At 46.7% G+C, this 12,872-nt stretch overlaps 3 protein-coding genes across 3 annotated transcripts; 1 reads left to right on the forward strand and 2 right to left on the reverse strand.

The window, feature by feature from the left end:
- Positions 1-816: 816 nt before the first annotated feature.
- Positions 817-1,566, forward strand: F4813DRAFT_388789 (uncharacterized protein; the record flags this gene model as incomplete). The annotated part of the gene is made up of 2 exons (XM_049246744.1): positions 817-1,075; positions 1,145-1,566. 2 exons carry the CDS (start codon positions 817-819, stop codon positions 1,564-1,566), a joined length of 681 nt encoding a protein of 226 aa, XP_049100484.1.
- A 1,720-nt stretch (positions 1,567-3,286) lies between these two features.
- Positions 3,287-7,428, reverse strand: F4813DRAFT_357032 (fungal-specific transcription factor domain-containing protein). Its single transcript, XM_049243064.1, has 4 exons — positions 6,743-7,428; positions 5,814-6,671; positions 4,817-5,744; positions 3,287-4,766 (listed from the first exon to the last, which is right to left on the reverse strand). Exons 1-4 carry the CDS (start codon positions 7,078-7,080, stop codon positions 3,900-3,902), a joined length of 2,991 nt encoding a protein of 996 aa, XP_049100485.1. The 5' UTR covers positions 7,081-7,428; the 3' UTR covers positions 3,287-3,899.
- Positions 7,429-10,308: 2,880 nt separating this feature from the next.
- On the reverse strand, positions 10,309-12,649 carry F4813DRAFT_51483 (MFS general substrate transporter). Its single transcript, XM_049248591.1, has 6 exons — positions 12,315-12,649; positions 11,952-12,261; positions 11,837-11,895; positions 11,740-11,779; positions 11,162-11,680; positions 10,309-11,103 (listed from the first exon to the last, which is right to left on the reverse strand). Exons 1-6 carry the CDS (start codon positions 12,406-12,408, stop codon positions 10,428-10,430), a joined length of 1,698 nt encoding a protein of 565 aa, XP_049100486.1. The 5' UTR covers positions 12,409-12,649; the 3' UTR covers positions 10,309-10,427.
- Between the last annotated feature and the right edge of the window lie 223 nt (positions 12,650-12,872).

Raw genomic sequence — 12,872 nt, forward strand, 5'->3', positions numbered from 1 at the left:
AAATCTCGGTGCGTCGGCTGGTTGGTGTGTCCCTCGGGCGGTTCGACTTTCCCTCATTCCTTCTCCCCCCCCCCCCCCCCCCCGCGGCCCCCCCCCCCCCCCCCCCCCCCCGGTGGTAGTGGAGCCTATTAGTCATCCATAGGCCAATACTAAATAACACTGGATTTAACTTCAGAGTTAGTCCAGTCAAGCTTCTCTTATAAGGATAAGACTTAGGAAGCGCTAGTCAAGTATTTTGTGTGAGAATAGTAGTTTTTATGCATACGAAATTTAGTAAAGCTGCTTCTTACATTTGCTCAAATATTGATATTATGTAACCTAGTGAGTTTACTGAGGTATTTACATCGTATTGGATTATAGCTTTCACGTTACTTTCGAAATTATAAGAGGACTTTAATTGACTTTGCAAGTGCTTGTTGCAAATGTATCATATTTATATTATAAATACCTAGGTACCTAGGTAGATACATATGAGGCAGGCAGGTAGCTTCAATTTGTAAGGGACTTACCGATCGTCGAGATTTCCTGGATGATGTTAAGGTACCTTAGCTTCACATGTCAAGAAGGACCCGCGCCGCAACCACAATGACATCATCATCATCACTACCTAAAACAAAGCTCTACATACGAGAACGGACTTACCTTGCATATAATAGGTACCTATATTTATTTACATCCTTGAACCTCAACTCTCCATATCCCGTACAAACTTTCAATTCAGAAATCCAGATATACATACATATGCAACTAGCATCCCAACAGCTTCAATAAACAGAATCACTCAATCAACTAATTAATAATAAATAGCATCTCAAAATGGACTATCCCGAACAGCAGATTCAACACATCATCCGCGGCTTAACGCAATATTCGCGTGGCGACCAGTTGTCCATCTTAGAAGACTATTTCCTGCCCGATGCCTACTTCGTACATCCCTTCTGCCGCGTGCCATCCTTCCGCGACTACAAGATCCCAATTACGAACCTGACTATAAACTCTCGCCAGTTCGTCTTTTTCATTTACCAATGGTATAGAATCTTAAGCCCGGACATACAGCTTTCTATCGATTCAACCAGTGAGTTTGCACCCATTCAGCCGTGGATAATGAAGTTAGTTTTATATAATCCGTTACTAATTTACCAAGGCTTCGACAAGAATAAGAATCTCTTGTACGTCACGCTCCGCCAGACCTTTACGCTATGGTTTGTGCCGTACTCGCTATGGCAGGCCAATGTGAAGCTGGTCACGGTGCTAGAGCTGCAGCGGCTTAGCATCGATAAACACCATAAACCGTTACTCGACGAGACGCCGATTCCCGTCGATGCTGATCTAGCTCTGACTCCGGACCCGCCCATGCGATACTTCATTAAAGGCCAGCAGGACCACTATCAAGTAGAGGATTTCCTGAAGTTCATTGCGCCCTGGGGAGCATCACTTCTCTGGATCGCCTGGCAGCTTTATGCGACACTTATCTGTGCTATAGGCGTCTTGCTCCTCCGGTTCCCCATTGCCTTGTTCCAGCGGCATGTTCTTGGCCGGGATATTAGTGCCATCAAGAAGCAGTAGGATGCTTCATCCCCGGCTTTCAAAGTATCCCCCGAGGCCTGGGAGACGAGTGTTCGCTTCGCAAAGCGGTGGACTCGAAATATTGGGAACAAAATAACCGCTTGGGTGGTATCTTCATATTTAGACAAGAGTAATGACGATAATACTGGCCATCGTGAGGACCCCCCTCCTGTTGATCTTTCACGCCTACTCTCTTTGCTCACAAACCAAAACGGGACACTGTCACAGAATGGGATAATGCCATATAATCCCTCGTCTTATCACAGTGTCTACATCAACAGGCTTTCAACTTACGGAGCAGATGAAAAACAGACGCCCCCGATATTGCCGGCAACTAATGGCAACTATGTAGCAAGCAATGGCAACCACCGCCCAAGTACCGACAAAGGTCAATTTGTATCACAGCGGGCCCTGTGGAAATCCCAAGGCCATTTTCCGTACATAACCAGAGCTACTCTACGGAGGAGCAGCAACAACGCGGGTAGCAAGCTCAAATCCTCAGTATCAGCAGTAGATATCCAAGATAGGCCCATCATGGAAACGGAAGACGATAAGCTTCCGTCCGAGTACATGGCGCCCGACCCATCGGAGCAAGACGACGATAAAATACACGCCAACGATAAGGACTTAAAAAACCCACGGCCAATAACGCAGTCACCGTCGAAGGTCTTGCCGGACCAGTTGGAGGGTTGGTTCGCCGCGATGCTCCAGGGGGAAAATGCCCAGGAAATTAAGATCAACAGGTAATAACGCGCCCAAATCTGAGCCTTGTACTCCCGAAATCTTAGACCCGAACCTCTGGAGGATCCGGGAGGGAGGCTCGGATGCGTAGGTACCTAGGTACTATGACGGCGTAAAAGATTAGATTAGCGGAAGAGAAAGCGAGGTGTGTGTTTACGATACTATTGGAGTTACTGCAGTGGATGCCGACGACAAGGCTGTTAGTCTTTGACTTATGCACGAATAGATTCTTCCAGTTAAGGCACTGGAGATGGAAGTAAGACGACTTCTAGCGGGGTTACGGTATATATTGGCCGTCGTACAGGGACCTAGGACCTTTATACTTTCTTTTTTGTGTACCGCGTCGATTACGGTACGCGCCTAACACCATGTGCGAGGATATTCGAATGGAATTGGTATTTTTCTATGTTGGACGTACTCGGTACTTAGCCCAATAGTGTCGAACAGCGAATAAAGCAATATAATCAGGAGAAAGACTCCGATAAGTGTGTTCTGCTAACGTGCTATATTCCATATGCTTGGACAAACTGTGGAAACAGGTCTATCGTGAAGTAGCCTTTAAAAATGAAATTTCTTACCTATTACATGATTTTCTTCTTCTATCAATGCCAATAGTTATATGTACTGTCTAGATATATGGGATATGTTTAGTACAAGGGCTGAACACGTTGACGATGTCAGTGCGTAAGGATTGCATAGTCCCCTCTATTTGAGACATGCGGGCTCACGAGTAGGGACTGGAAGGGACGTAGAGATCGAGTGATCATGGAAAGACTGGCCTCGTATGCTTCGTTATAGGGTATTGTATTCAATCTAAGATAGTTATTAGATGTTTAGAGAGTTTCGTTTAGATATCAGGTGTGTGGCCATTCCCCTTATTCATCTAGAAACAATATGAGACAAGATGCTCTTCTTATACGCGTCTAGTATAGTTACATATACACCAACAATGTCAAAGTGTGGATTAGGATGGAAATAGCCCGTGTTTATATCAAGCCCGAGACGATGATATCTATTAGAATGGCTAGATACCTATCTACCTAGGTAGGTAGGTAGGTACATATTTAGCACTTCAAGCAGGTATATCCCCCGTCAAAGTCAGGCGAGCAAGGAGCGTGTATTCAATATGCCGAAGGCATTATTCCACCATACCTAAATCCAACGAAAAAAAAAAATTCATCTCTCATCTTCGGCTCCAAGACCATCTACCCCCATCTCCCAGGGATTAAGAGCCCTCCCTTTCTACTCCTGTCTTTTTGGTCTTCTCCGTACGTACATACGTACATGATAAGCGTGATTCGTTAAATAATGGGGTATTAGAAACGTATGATGCAAAAAGTACAAAACGAAACCCGACATGTAAAAGTTAAACGTGGAACAGATGCTTCGTAAATCCCGCAACTCGGGATCTTATCCGGAGGATAAATAATAATTAGATATTTCCATTCCTCATGCCTCATTTAAGCTCAGATCTGGGGTGGCTTATTGAAATAAATCGTCCTATAATATGACACCGTATACTCCAACGCCGTCGTAGAGTAAACTAAACCGAAACTGGGACAGTTCCAAAAGGTTGAATTTTTTGTAGTTGTTTATCCTCCCCCTTGCTGCCCTCCGAAGAAGAACCCGTCAAATAAATCGACCTGTTGTCCGTCGCTGAAGTCGTGATGCATCCCCTCCCAGCCAAGTCCAAAACCCATGTCCATCTGTAGATCCGCATTGACTACACCATCTGCATTCGGCTGTTCCTGAATACCCTGTAAGAAGTCCATGCCTTGCAGGTCTGAATAATTTATCGCGGCGCTAGGGGTGAAGGTGGTGGCTGGCGATCTAAAGTTGAAATTCGAATTTCCTGTGTTCTGATTGTACGGCTGTCCTGGATTAGATTGCGGCGTCAAGCTATTAATGGATACCGGAGAGCTAGTGTGCGCGCCGGGGGAAGGTAGAAGAACGGGATCGATGGCTGAATTATCAGGAAGTGAGGCCACATCAGACAAACTAGCCGTACTAAGGGTTGATTGTGGCATGGTGCGCATCATCGAGTATCCGTCTTGTTCTGTCTTGACCTTGGGCATGGAGAGGCGGAACCCGCTGGCTTGTGATGCCGCCTGTATAGAACTTATCTGTGACGTGTCATGTGAGCTGTAACTTTCCTGTCCAGGAGTATTATAGGATGAAGTGGTGCGGGACCCTGTGTGGTCTAACGAGGCGCGGTGGTGAGCTTTGTGTCGGTTAGCCGTCGCGTCTCTGGCGTTGATGTAGTCATTACCATTTCTCGAAGAGCGCTTGCTCCGATGTAGTACCTGTCCAAACCCGCCGGTAGAATTTGCCATTTTAATAGTTGCTTTTGCAGTTCGGTCGAAAGCATCCCGGCAAGCTTCCGCTGGCGGACATTTTTCGATAAGATCCGTGAAAACCGAAGTGGCTGCTAATATCGTGAAATCAACTTCATCCATCGTCTATAGCTAAGTTAGCTAAAACGGTCAGATTTTATAAACCGAACACTTACAAGCCGGCTTCGGACGACGTGCGAATGCCAAATTGCATAAAGATAAGAAATTCCCGCCATGAAAAGGTGATGCGTAGCCAGATATGTATAGTTGACGAGCCCCATAAGATGGAGTTGTCTGTATAAACGAAGGATCTTCTGGCCTGCTTCAGCGACCTTGACGTATACTCTCTCTTCGTCTTCTCGTGACTCGGCAGCATAAATAGAAGGGCTATTAACCTCTTTCGAGGTATTATATTCGCCTTCGAACATGGATGGCACACTTAGGCTCTGTCGATAAAGCATAATAATAGTTTGCCAATAGTTGAGTTCTAGGAATTCAGGATGAAATGCAACTCCCGAGTCCTGCTTTGTCGGTGCAGAATTCTTCCAATCGTATAATCGCTGGTCGATGTTCCTTCGCCAGTTCCTAAACGAATCGAATCTATGTAAGAAGGGTGATGGAAGTTGAGTGTGCATATATTCATTTCTCGTATTCTGGCCATTGAACCTCGCCATCTGCGTTTGCTGGTACTGCAAGACTTGCAAAATCTCGGACTGGAGTAGTCGAAGGCGGAAGTAATGTTTTGCAACAATTTTATACGTGGGCTCACCCTCGGCCGGGCGCCCCTTGAATCCTTCGGAAGTAATATAGCGGTCATCCAGTAAGGAGGGGAACTCGGTCGTAATCACTTGATCGGACACGCCAAACGGTCGTCCAACGCAAGTACTAACAAGTCTGTCGAGTGAATATGTAGACCACCACAATCGTCTTCTAAGGTCGCGTGTGTATTCGCGTCTTCCCCTCTCACGTAGACAAGCTTCTCGTGACTTTTCATTTCCTTCATCAGTTTTAGTATTCGAAGTAAGGTCAAACTCTACATCTTTTCCATCCTCATAATGAAGACCTAGGTCGACTGCCAATCTCACGGCAACGCCAACGATATACCTAGGGAGATTTGATGTCAACTTCTAACCTTATAAACAGGAAATATGTGGAATTATTGATGAGACATACCATAATCCAGGCGGGACCGGGCGAAGAAGGGCAAAGTTAGCTAGCAATAGGACAGCTTGAAGCTCTTCTAGTCCTCCACCACTATTGCTCAGACAGGCTTCCAGATGAACGACTGCACTTGCATGGTATTCCTCTGGCTGTGCCTGTTTCTTTTCTTCGCCAGTCGCCTTGGCGGATGTCGTCTGAGCATCCATAATTATGCCACCTCCGATAGCGTACACCATATTTAAGATATAGAGCTCTTTTGGTCCTCGTATCCTACCCTCTTCGGCATATGCACGTTCGAAGAGTTGCATAAAATTTTCCCGATGCAAGACGGGTATCTGGGGATTCGCATGTTGGAAATACAAATCGACCATTTTGATAGCAAGGTCTCTGGGAGGGAATTCGGCGGGCCTGATAGTCGGCCGAGTGTGGAGGCCGAAAAAGGAGTCACGCATGGACGTACCCGATGCTGCGGCCCCGTTTCCTGCAATTGGTCGGTAGGGCCGCACACCGGTCTTATCAGAATTTGATCTTTGATCACTTACGGATGACTGTACAGCAGCAAATACCACACGCGCAAACGATATTCCGGTAGCAGATCCGAGGTGTCTCTGGCCGCCACTCCCACCAGGCCTCATGATCTTGGTCGGTTTCTCCACATCATCATTACCTTTATGAGGTTTCGCACTGCTCGAGGTTTCTATGATTCCGGGTACGGCTGAAGGCGCGCCATCCGTGGGTGATCTTCCAAGACCGCCTTCCGTCCCAGGTCGCGAACAATATTCAAGATTATTAGCGGGCGGGAATTGAATGTTGTTGCGACGAAGAAGGGTTTCCAATTGATCGACACGAGTTTCTAAATAGTACACATAGCTAAAGAGAACTATGTTAGCCCGACGGTCAGGTGGGTTGATGATAATTGATATACTGAATATGTAACCAACCTGCGCGGAATCTCTCTTTTAGTTATGGGGTCATAGCCGACACAGGCGACCCTAGCTTTCTCGCAGCTGGCGCAGCTGGGCAGCTTCTGGTCACATCTGTTCTTGCGCAACCGACAACGGTTACATGCGCTGACGTTGCGGAAGCTTGTGGATTGGCTAAGCTTTGAGCTTTGGCTGGCGCCATCATGCAATGAATGTTCGGCGGTGGGGGAGGTTGGAGCTCCATTTCCTTCCGAAGGCGAGTCCTTATCTGGAGAGGAAGCACGCTGGCGTTTCGAAGGATGCGGATCGGGCGACGGCGGTGAGCGCGGCGGCATGGTTTCCGAGTCCAGGTCCATCCGCAACCAAGTGACGCTATCCGCAGGAGACTCGAGTGCTCTATGTTGGATTGCGCCGGCCAGGGCTGTCGAGGTGGTTGATTCTCAGCTAGAATTAGGCTGGGTCGGCTATTCGTAGGAATTCGATATTCCCCGCCCCATTTCTAAGCTCAATCTCAATGCGTGAAATAAGCAGATGAAACTAAAGCTTCTGGATAAAAAATACGACGACGATAGAGCAATAAAGCCGGGACTAGCCGTTGGGAAGAATTAAATTCTACTATATCCAAGCTATAACAATGCGCGGGTGGTCGTCAAGGCGTAACGTCTAAGAATGGGTAAGGCCAGGGGGGGAGGCTGAAGATGAGAAAGTCAAAAGTCGATACTTTTTCTTGGGCGGGATTTGGGGGTTGCGCGAAGGAACAGCGGAGCTTCCTCTCCTGCTGTATGCAAGCGTGCGTAGGTGGAAGTGTGGGAAAGCGTGGGCTGCGCTGCGTGGTAAGCCGTACCGCCGATCTTACTACTCTTGTTAGGGCTTGTTCAATACTGCACAGCACACCCCACGACGTCACTGATAGGTTGCAGCTGATTGCGCAAAGACATGGGCAAATACTTTATTCCGTAGACTTTATTCCGTAGATCAATTAGAGCTTTGTTTTAGGGAGGTTGTTACCTATCTTTAGCTTTAGCTAACTATTGATATCTAGTACCTGGTACCTTCCGAGAAATTTAGGGGTCTGAATTTCTCGCAAGGACATCCCTACATAGCTCACATAAAGAAGAACTTACCTTTTATAGGTTAAAACTTACTGCTTAGCTTAGGCTCTTAGGCTAGCTTTATTCTTGTTCCACATACCCACCCAGTTTCAACTTCCAGAAGCGAGCTAGGGCGCAACTCCAACCAATCACCTGCTAGCTGATTTTTAGTAGCTTACTTAGGTAGGTACTTAAGGTACAATACGACGATGCCACAATCCACTAGCTAATCAACTAGCTACCTATGCTACCTCCTATGCATGTTGCTAAGTTGCAGACTACCTATCAATAGACCTATCAATAGCGACTAAAAGTTCGGGACCTTCGGATTGAAACAATGTAGACCTGCGCCCACGGATACCTTCTTCCTCATGCACGAGGTAGGCACTTATGTCGGCAACTCTATATTACATCCAAAATCCTTAGCTTAGAACAATCGACATAGCTCGCAGGGCCGGTACCTATTCTCTTAAGAAGATATAACTACCGTTTTCGTATTATGTTCCACAGCATGAGTTCTCGAGACCTCGAACTGGTGGAGGTACCACTATGGAATGACTATCATCCCATCGGCCACATGTAGCCTTGGAGTAAGAAGTAGTTGTTTCCTTGATTAAAACATGAAGGGAAAGCATACCTAATCAATACTATATGCAGTGTCTACGGTATATACAAGGTATATATGTACCTATGTATGAGGTAAGGTAGTTATAGTTAACTGAAAAAGATATTCTTGCTTTTATATAGTTAACTACTGAAAGTTGCTCTTTCTTCAACTAAATATAGATACTATAAAAGCCCTAGGTTACTTTTATATGTCAACAAAGCCTAATACTAACCGTTTAAACTTGTTCAATCAACAGCTTATACCTGCATCATCTACATCATCATTTGCATGAACAACAGCATCAAGAAATATACGCATATTCCTATAAAAATATCTACAATACCTAGTAGTCTCGAGATAGAAACACGCCGACCATGATTGCCGTTGGCAGCACTTTACTTCCAGAGGCAAATATGCCACCCACAAGCAGATCGAAACCGCAACCTGTCATGTGGACACTCTACGCGCAAGAAACGAAGGGCACGGCGGGCATTGTCTAATAACCAAAAACGATTCCTTGTCGAGTCCTAGGCGGACATTGTGGACAACGTCCCTGCCAAAGACGCCACGACCGAAAATGTCCAGACATGGCTGGTCATGGTGCTCCATCGCCGGTCTCACCCAGACCCCCAGCGGATCCTAGATAAGCTAAGGTGGACGGGTCGGGACCTGCATCGTGCTACATACATAACGACGAGATATCGGCTGCGAGCCGAATCTGACGGGTGGCCTATTGCCTACGACATCTCCGATGCTGTGAAGGTGAGTAAACTTATAGTCTGAAAATACATGATGAGAGTCATAGCCAACATCAATGCCTAGCAATCACGCCGACGAGCGAGGCTACGTAAGAAAGGGCTTGAATCTAGAAGGCTACGTTAAAGAAAAGTTAGTCTCGGTCTGAGTTTGGGTGCTTGGGTATTAACCAAGGCTGCGTTTCAATCTCAAATTGACACCTTTTGATGGCCTGGAGATTCTTGCCCTTAACGTTGGAATTCACAGGACTGTCTGGGAAAATATGACTCAGTTAGTGTTAATCCTATAGCTCGACATGACCATAAAACCTACATATTTCTCCGCTTGAATAATAATTATTTAGGTATTAAGGTACATTTGTGCTGCACCCTAATAAGACTCCTAACTTATAAAGCCGATCGAGTATATAATGAGGTAACCTAGAGGGATTAAGCGGTTATTACAGCAAAGCTGAAATGTGAGCATTAGGCAGTATACTGTTACGAACAAGCTCCCTTATATAACCATTTCGTGGGGTACCTGGGGTACCCATACCAAGAATAGGCAACTAAGCCGAGCAATTAAGGCCATATTAGAGGATGATTCATTAATAAGAATATTCTCGATTGATACGAACGACCGTCTTCGTCTACGAGACGCCTCTTTCCCAAGCCCTTTCTACCAAATACGCCCAGGTGAGCTTTTGTTGCTTGACTCCCCAAAATAACAAGACCCAACTATAGAATGCCCCCAAAAATGATTCGCTCAAAGTAAAAAAATATAAAACCTCGTACTTGAAAAAACGCCTTGGCCCCCTAACTCGGAAGAATGATGCAGACAAGGTATGATAGAAATGACTCGACAGTACCGAAATTCCCTAAGCCCCCTTTCCCATGCCCAGATTGAGGCTCTTTTCCTAGTACACGATTTTCGTTTCGCAAATGGTGACCCTTTTCCCCTGTGTGATCCCCGAAATCCTGATTTTTGGTCATTGTACAGAGGTATCGTAGTGGTTCCCGATGCCAGGAACATGATCTAGTTGCCCAATCCAGTCTATGTAGTAATAAGCGTAATAACTCTTTTCCCAACCAGAGACGTAAGCGACGGCGGTGAGACGACTCGATTAGAGCCGCGATTATCCGGCGCCGAGGAAAGGAACAAGTCATTAAACGTCGTAACCCGAATGATCCAAGCTCCCTGTTATGCCTGGAATCCCGCCGAGAATGAAAACATGGCCCTGAAAGTAGCCGCAAATAAACTCCGGCCCACTCTACGATGCCGGTTCGGGCGAAGCCGCTCGATCGATAACATTAGTTATTTCTGGATTATTATTAGTTGGAGCAGCATTGCCGTCTATATGGCTTTGCGGTTCCTGAATTTGAAGTCCAACGATGGCACCACTGATAGCCACGAAGGCACTACACCACCACGCTAGGCCCGAATAACCAGACTGCAGGCCGACAGCATAGAGAATACCGGAAATGGTTGGACCGAATGCACGACACAAGCTCGCAGTCGAGGCTGCTACGCCATTGATGGTGCCGAGGGCAAGGGGGCTTGGCGACGAATCTGCGGTCAAAATAGCGTTGCTCGGGTATGCCATGCTAGCAAATGTGCACTTCCAGACCAATACCATCCCAACACCAATCATACGGTACTTCTCGGGTAAAAGGACAAGATATGGCGTGATCAAGTAAAGCAAGAAATAAGCGATAACCAAGAACCGGAATAGCCGACGTGCGCCGAAATGCTTTAGGACCGGCGGAATTATGAACATGTTGATGAGCAGTTGATACGCGCCTTGAGCACTTAGAATGATACCGACTGTCTTGCTGTCAAGACCGAAACCGTCGACGAATTTGAAAGGGAGCGAAGGTGTCGTCGGATGATCCGGTGGCGCGGTGCTTAGAAATACTGGGAAGAGTTGATCAAAAGTCATCGTGTGACTTCGAGACGCGTTAGTTGCAATGAATTTTCCTAACACGGTGGAAATAGTATACGTACAAAGCTAGAATGCCGAATGAGATGATGTTTAGGACCACTGGACGGGTGAATATCTTAGAGACGCCAAGATTTGAGCTTCCATGTCCGCTTTCGAGGTCAAGCGAATCCCACGATATCGAAGGAACGGAGGCCGATCTGATGCGCGGTGAGTTTTCGGGGGAGTTCTCGTTGGTCTGATACCCGGGTAGCTGTTCATCGTGGTCGATAAGGGGCTGCGCTTCCATCTCGGCCAGTTTAGACTTCTCATCCCGCGACTCGGCACATTTTCGAAAAATCGGCAATTTCGATAGGATCCAATTTCCAAGTTCTAGGCCTCGATCCCGCCTCAGCTTCTTCTCAGGGTGAGTCTCCTCAAGGAATAGGATTCCATTAATAACACCAACCACTACGACGAAAGCGCTGAAAAGGTTAGGAAGGAGATACGGATATTCGTCCCAGATGCTACCAGCCGGGAATAGAGCCGGGTAGCTGATACACGGCCGGGCGAGCGCGCCACCGATCATAGGACCGACAATCGACCTGGTAAAGAGTTAGATAAAACTAGGAAACATATCAACTCTTTAGGCGTCGTAACTAACCCTAAACACCATACGACAGGCATTATAGTGTAAGCCCGGGCTATCACGATAATTAGCTACCTTGTCTAAAATGCCCCGCTGTGACGACTAGGCTTACGCTGATGCTCTTTGGAAGTTACTAGTTCAGCTACTGTCGTCTGAAGCACGCCCATATTCCTAGTTCTATGTTAGTATGACTTCGAGCTTCGAACTAGACAGATATGGCATCTTACCCGTTCAAAAGTCCTCCAATGGCTCTGGCAATAAGCGCAACGGTCAAGTTAGGAGCGAAGCCGAAGATCAAAACGCTTAGAGCTGTACCGATGAGACCAGTAAGCAACACAGGCTTTCTTCCAACCTTGTCACTCAGCCGCCCCCACAGGAGCCCCGTGGAGAATTCGGCAAAGGTGAAGGCTGATGTAACCATGCCGGCGTAAAAAGAGATTCTGCTCTTATCCTCGGTGATATGGAAATCCTCGATCATAAAGTAGATATACGGGAAGATGCCCATAAACGCAATTGGCTCGCATATTCGACAGATTGCTATTTGACATATCAGCCCAAGGCCCACAATACATATTTTTACCAAATCATACCTAGGACTAGCATCTGTCGCTTTGGAAACGGTGGTACGGCACCATTACGAACATTAGAAGGATGGGTATCCTTCACAAACGAATTATTCCTCATAATACTCGTGGGTTCCGCCGGTGCGGTGCGCTACATGAAAGACGGGATAGATGGGAGAGCCGCAAGGGTGTTGTGCGTCTGAACAGGTTTAATATAGCTATGCCGGGCTCAAAGCTGGGCAAGTGGCTCGGAAGTCCCTCGAACCTTAAGATGGAAGGATATCAAAACTAGGCACTTGGGACCCGAGGGGTGTAAAATATTTGGCAAATTTTATAGATCAATCAAGGAAGTCTAAAGTTGGAAGTTGGAAGTTGTAAGTTAGAGAGACAAGCGGGAGTGACTTGTCAACCCGGCACCGTTGAGTTGTTATGTTCGACAAAGGCTGCGTGTGTATTAAAGCCACACAACAACAACGACGGGGAAGGTGAGCAATAATCAGCTTGGCACCGTGAGGAGGAGAAGGAAAAGAAAGCCGATAGAAGTAGGCTAGAAACAAGCCAACAGACGTAGGTATCCATGGCGGG

Source organism: Daldinia decipiens, assembly GCF_022478715.1.
Source record: "Daldinia decipiens strain CBS 113046 unplaced genomic scaffold F4813scaffold_13, whole genome shotgun sequence".
In the NCBI taxonomy this organism is placed as follows: domain Eukaryota; kingdom Fungi; phylum Ascomycota; class Sordariomycetes; order Xylariales; family Hypoxylaceae; genus Daldinia; species Daldinia decipiens.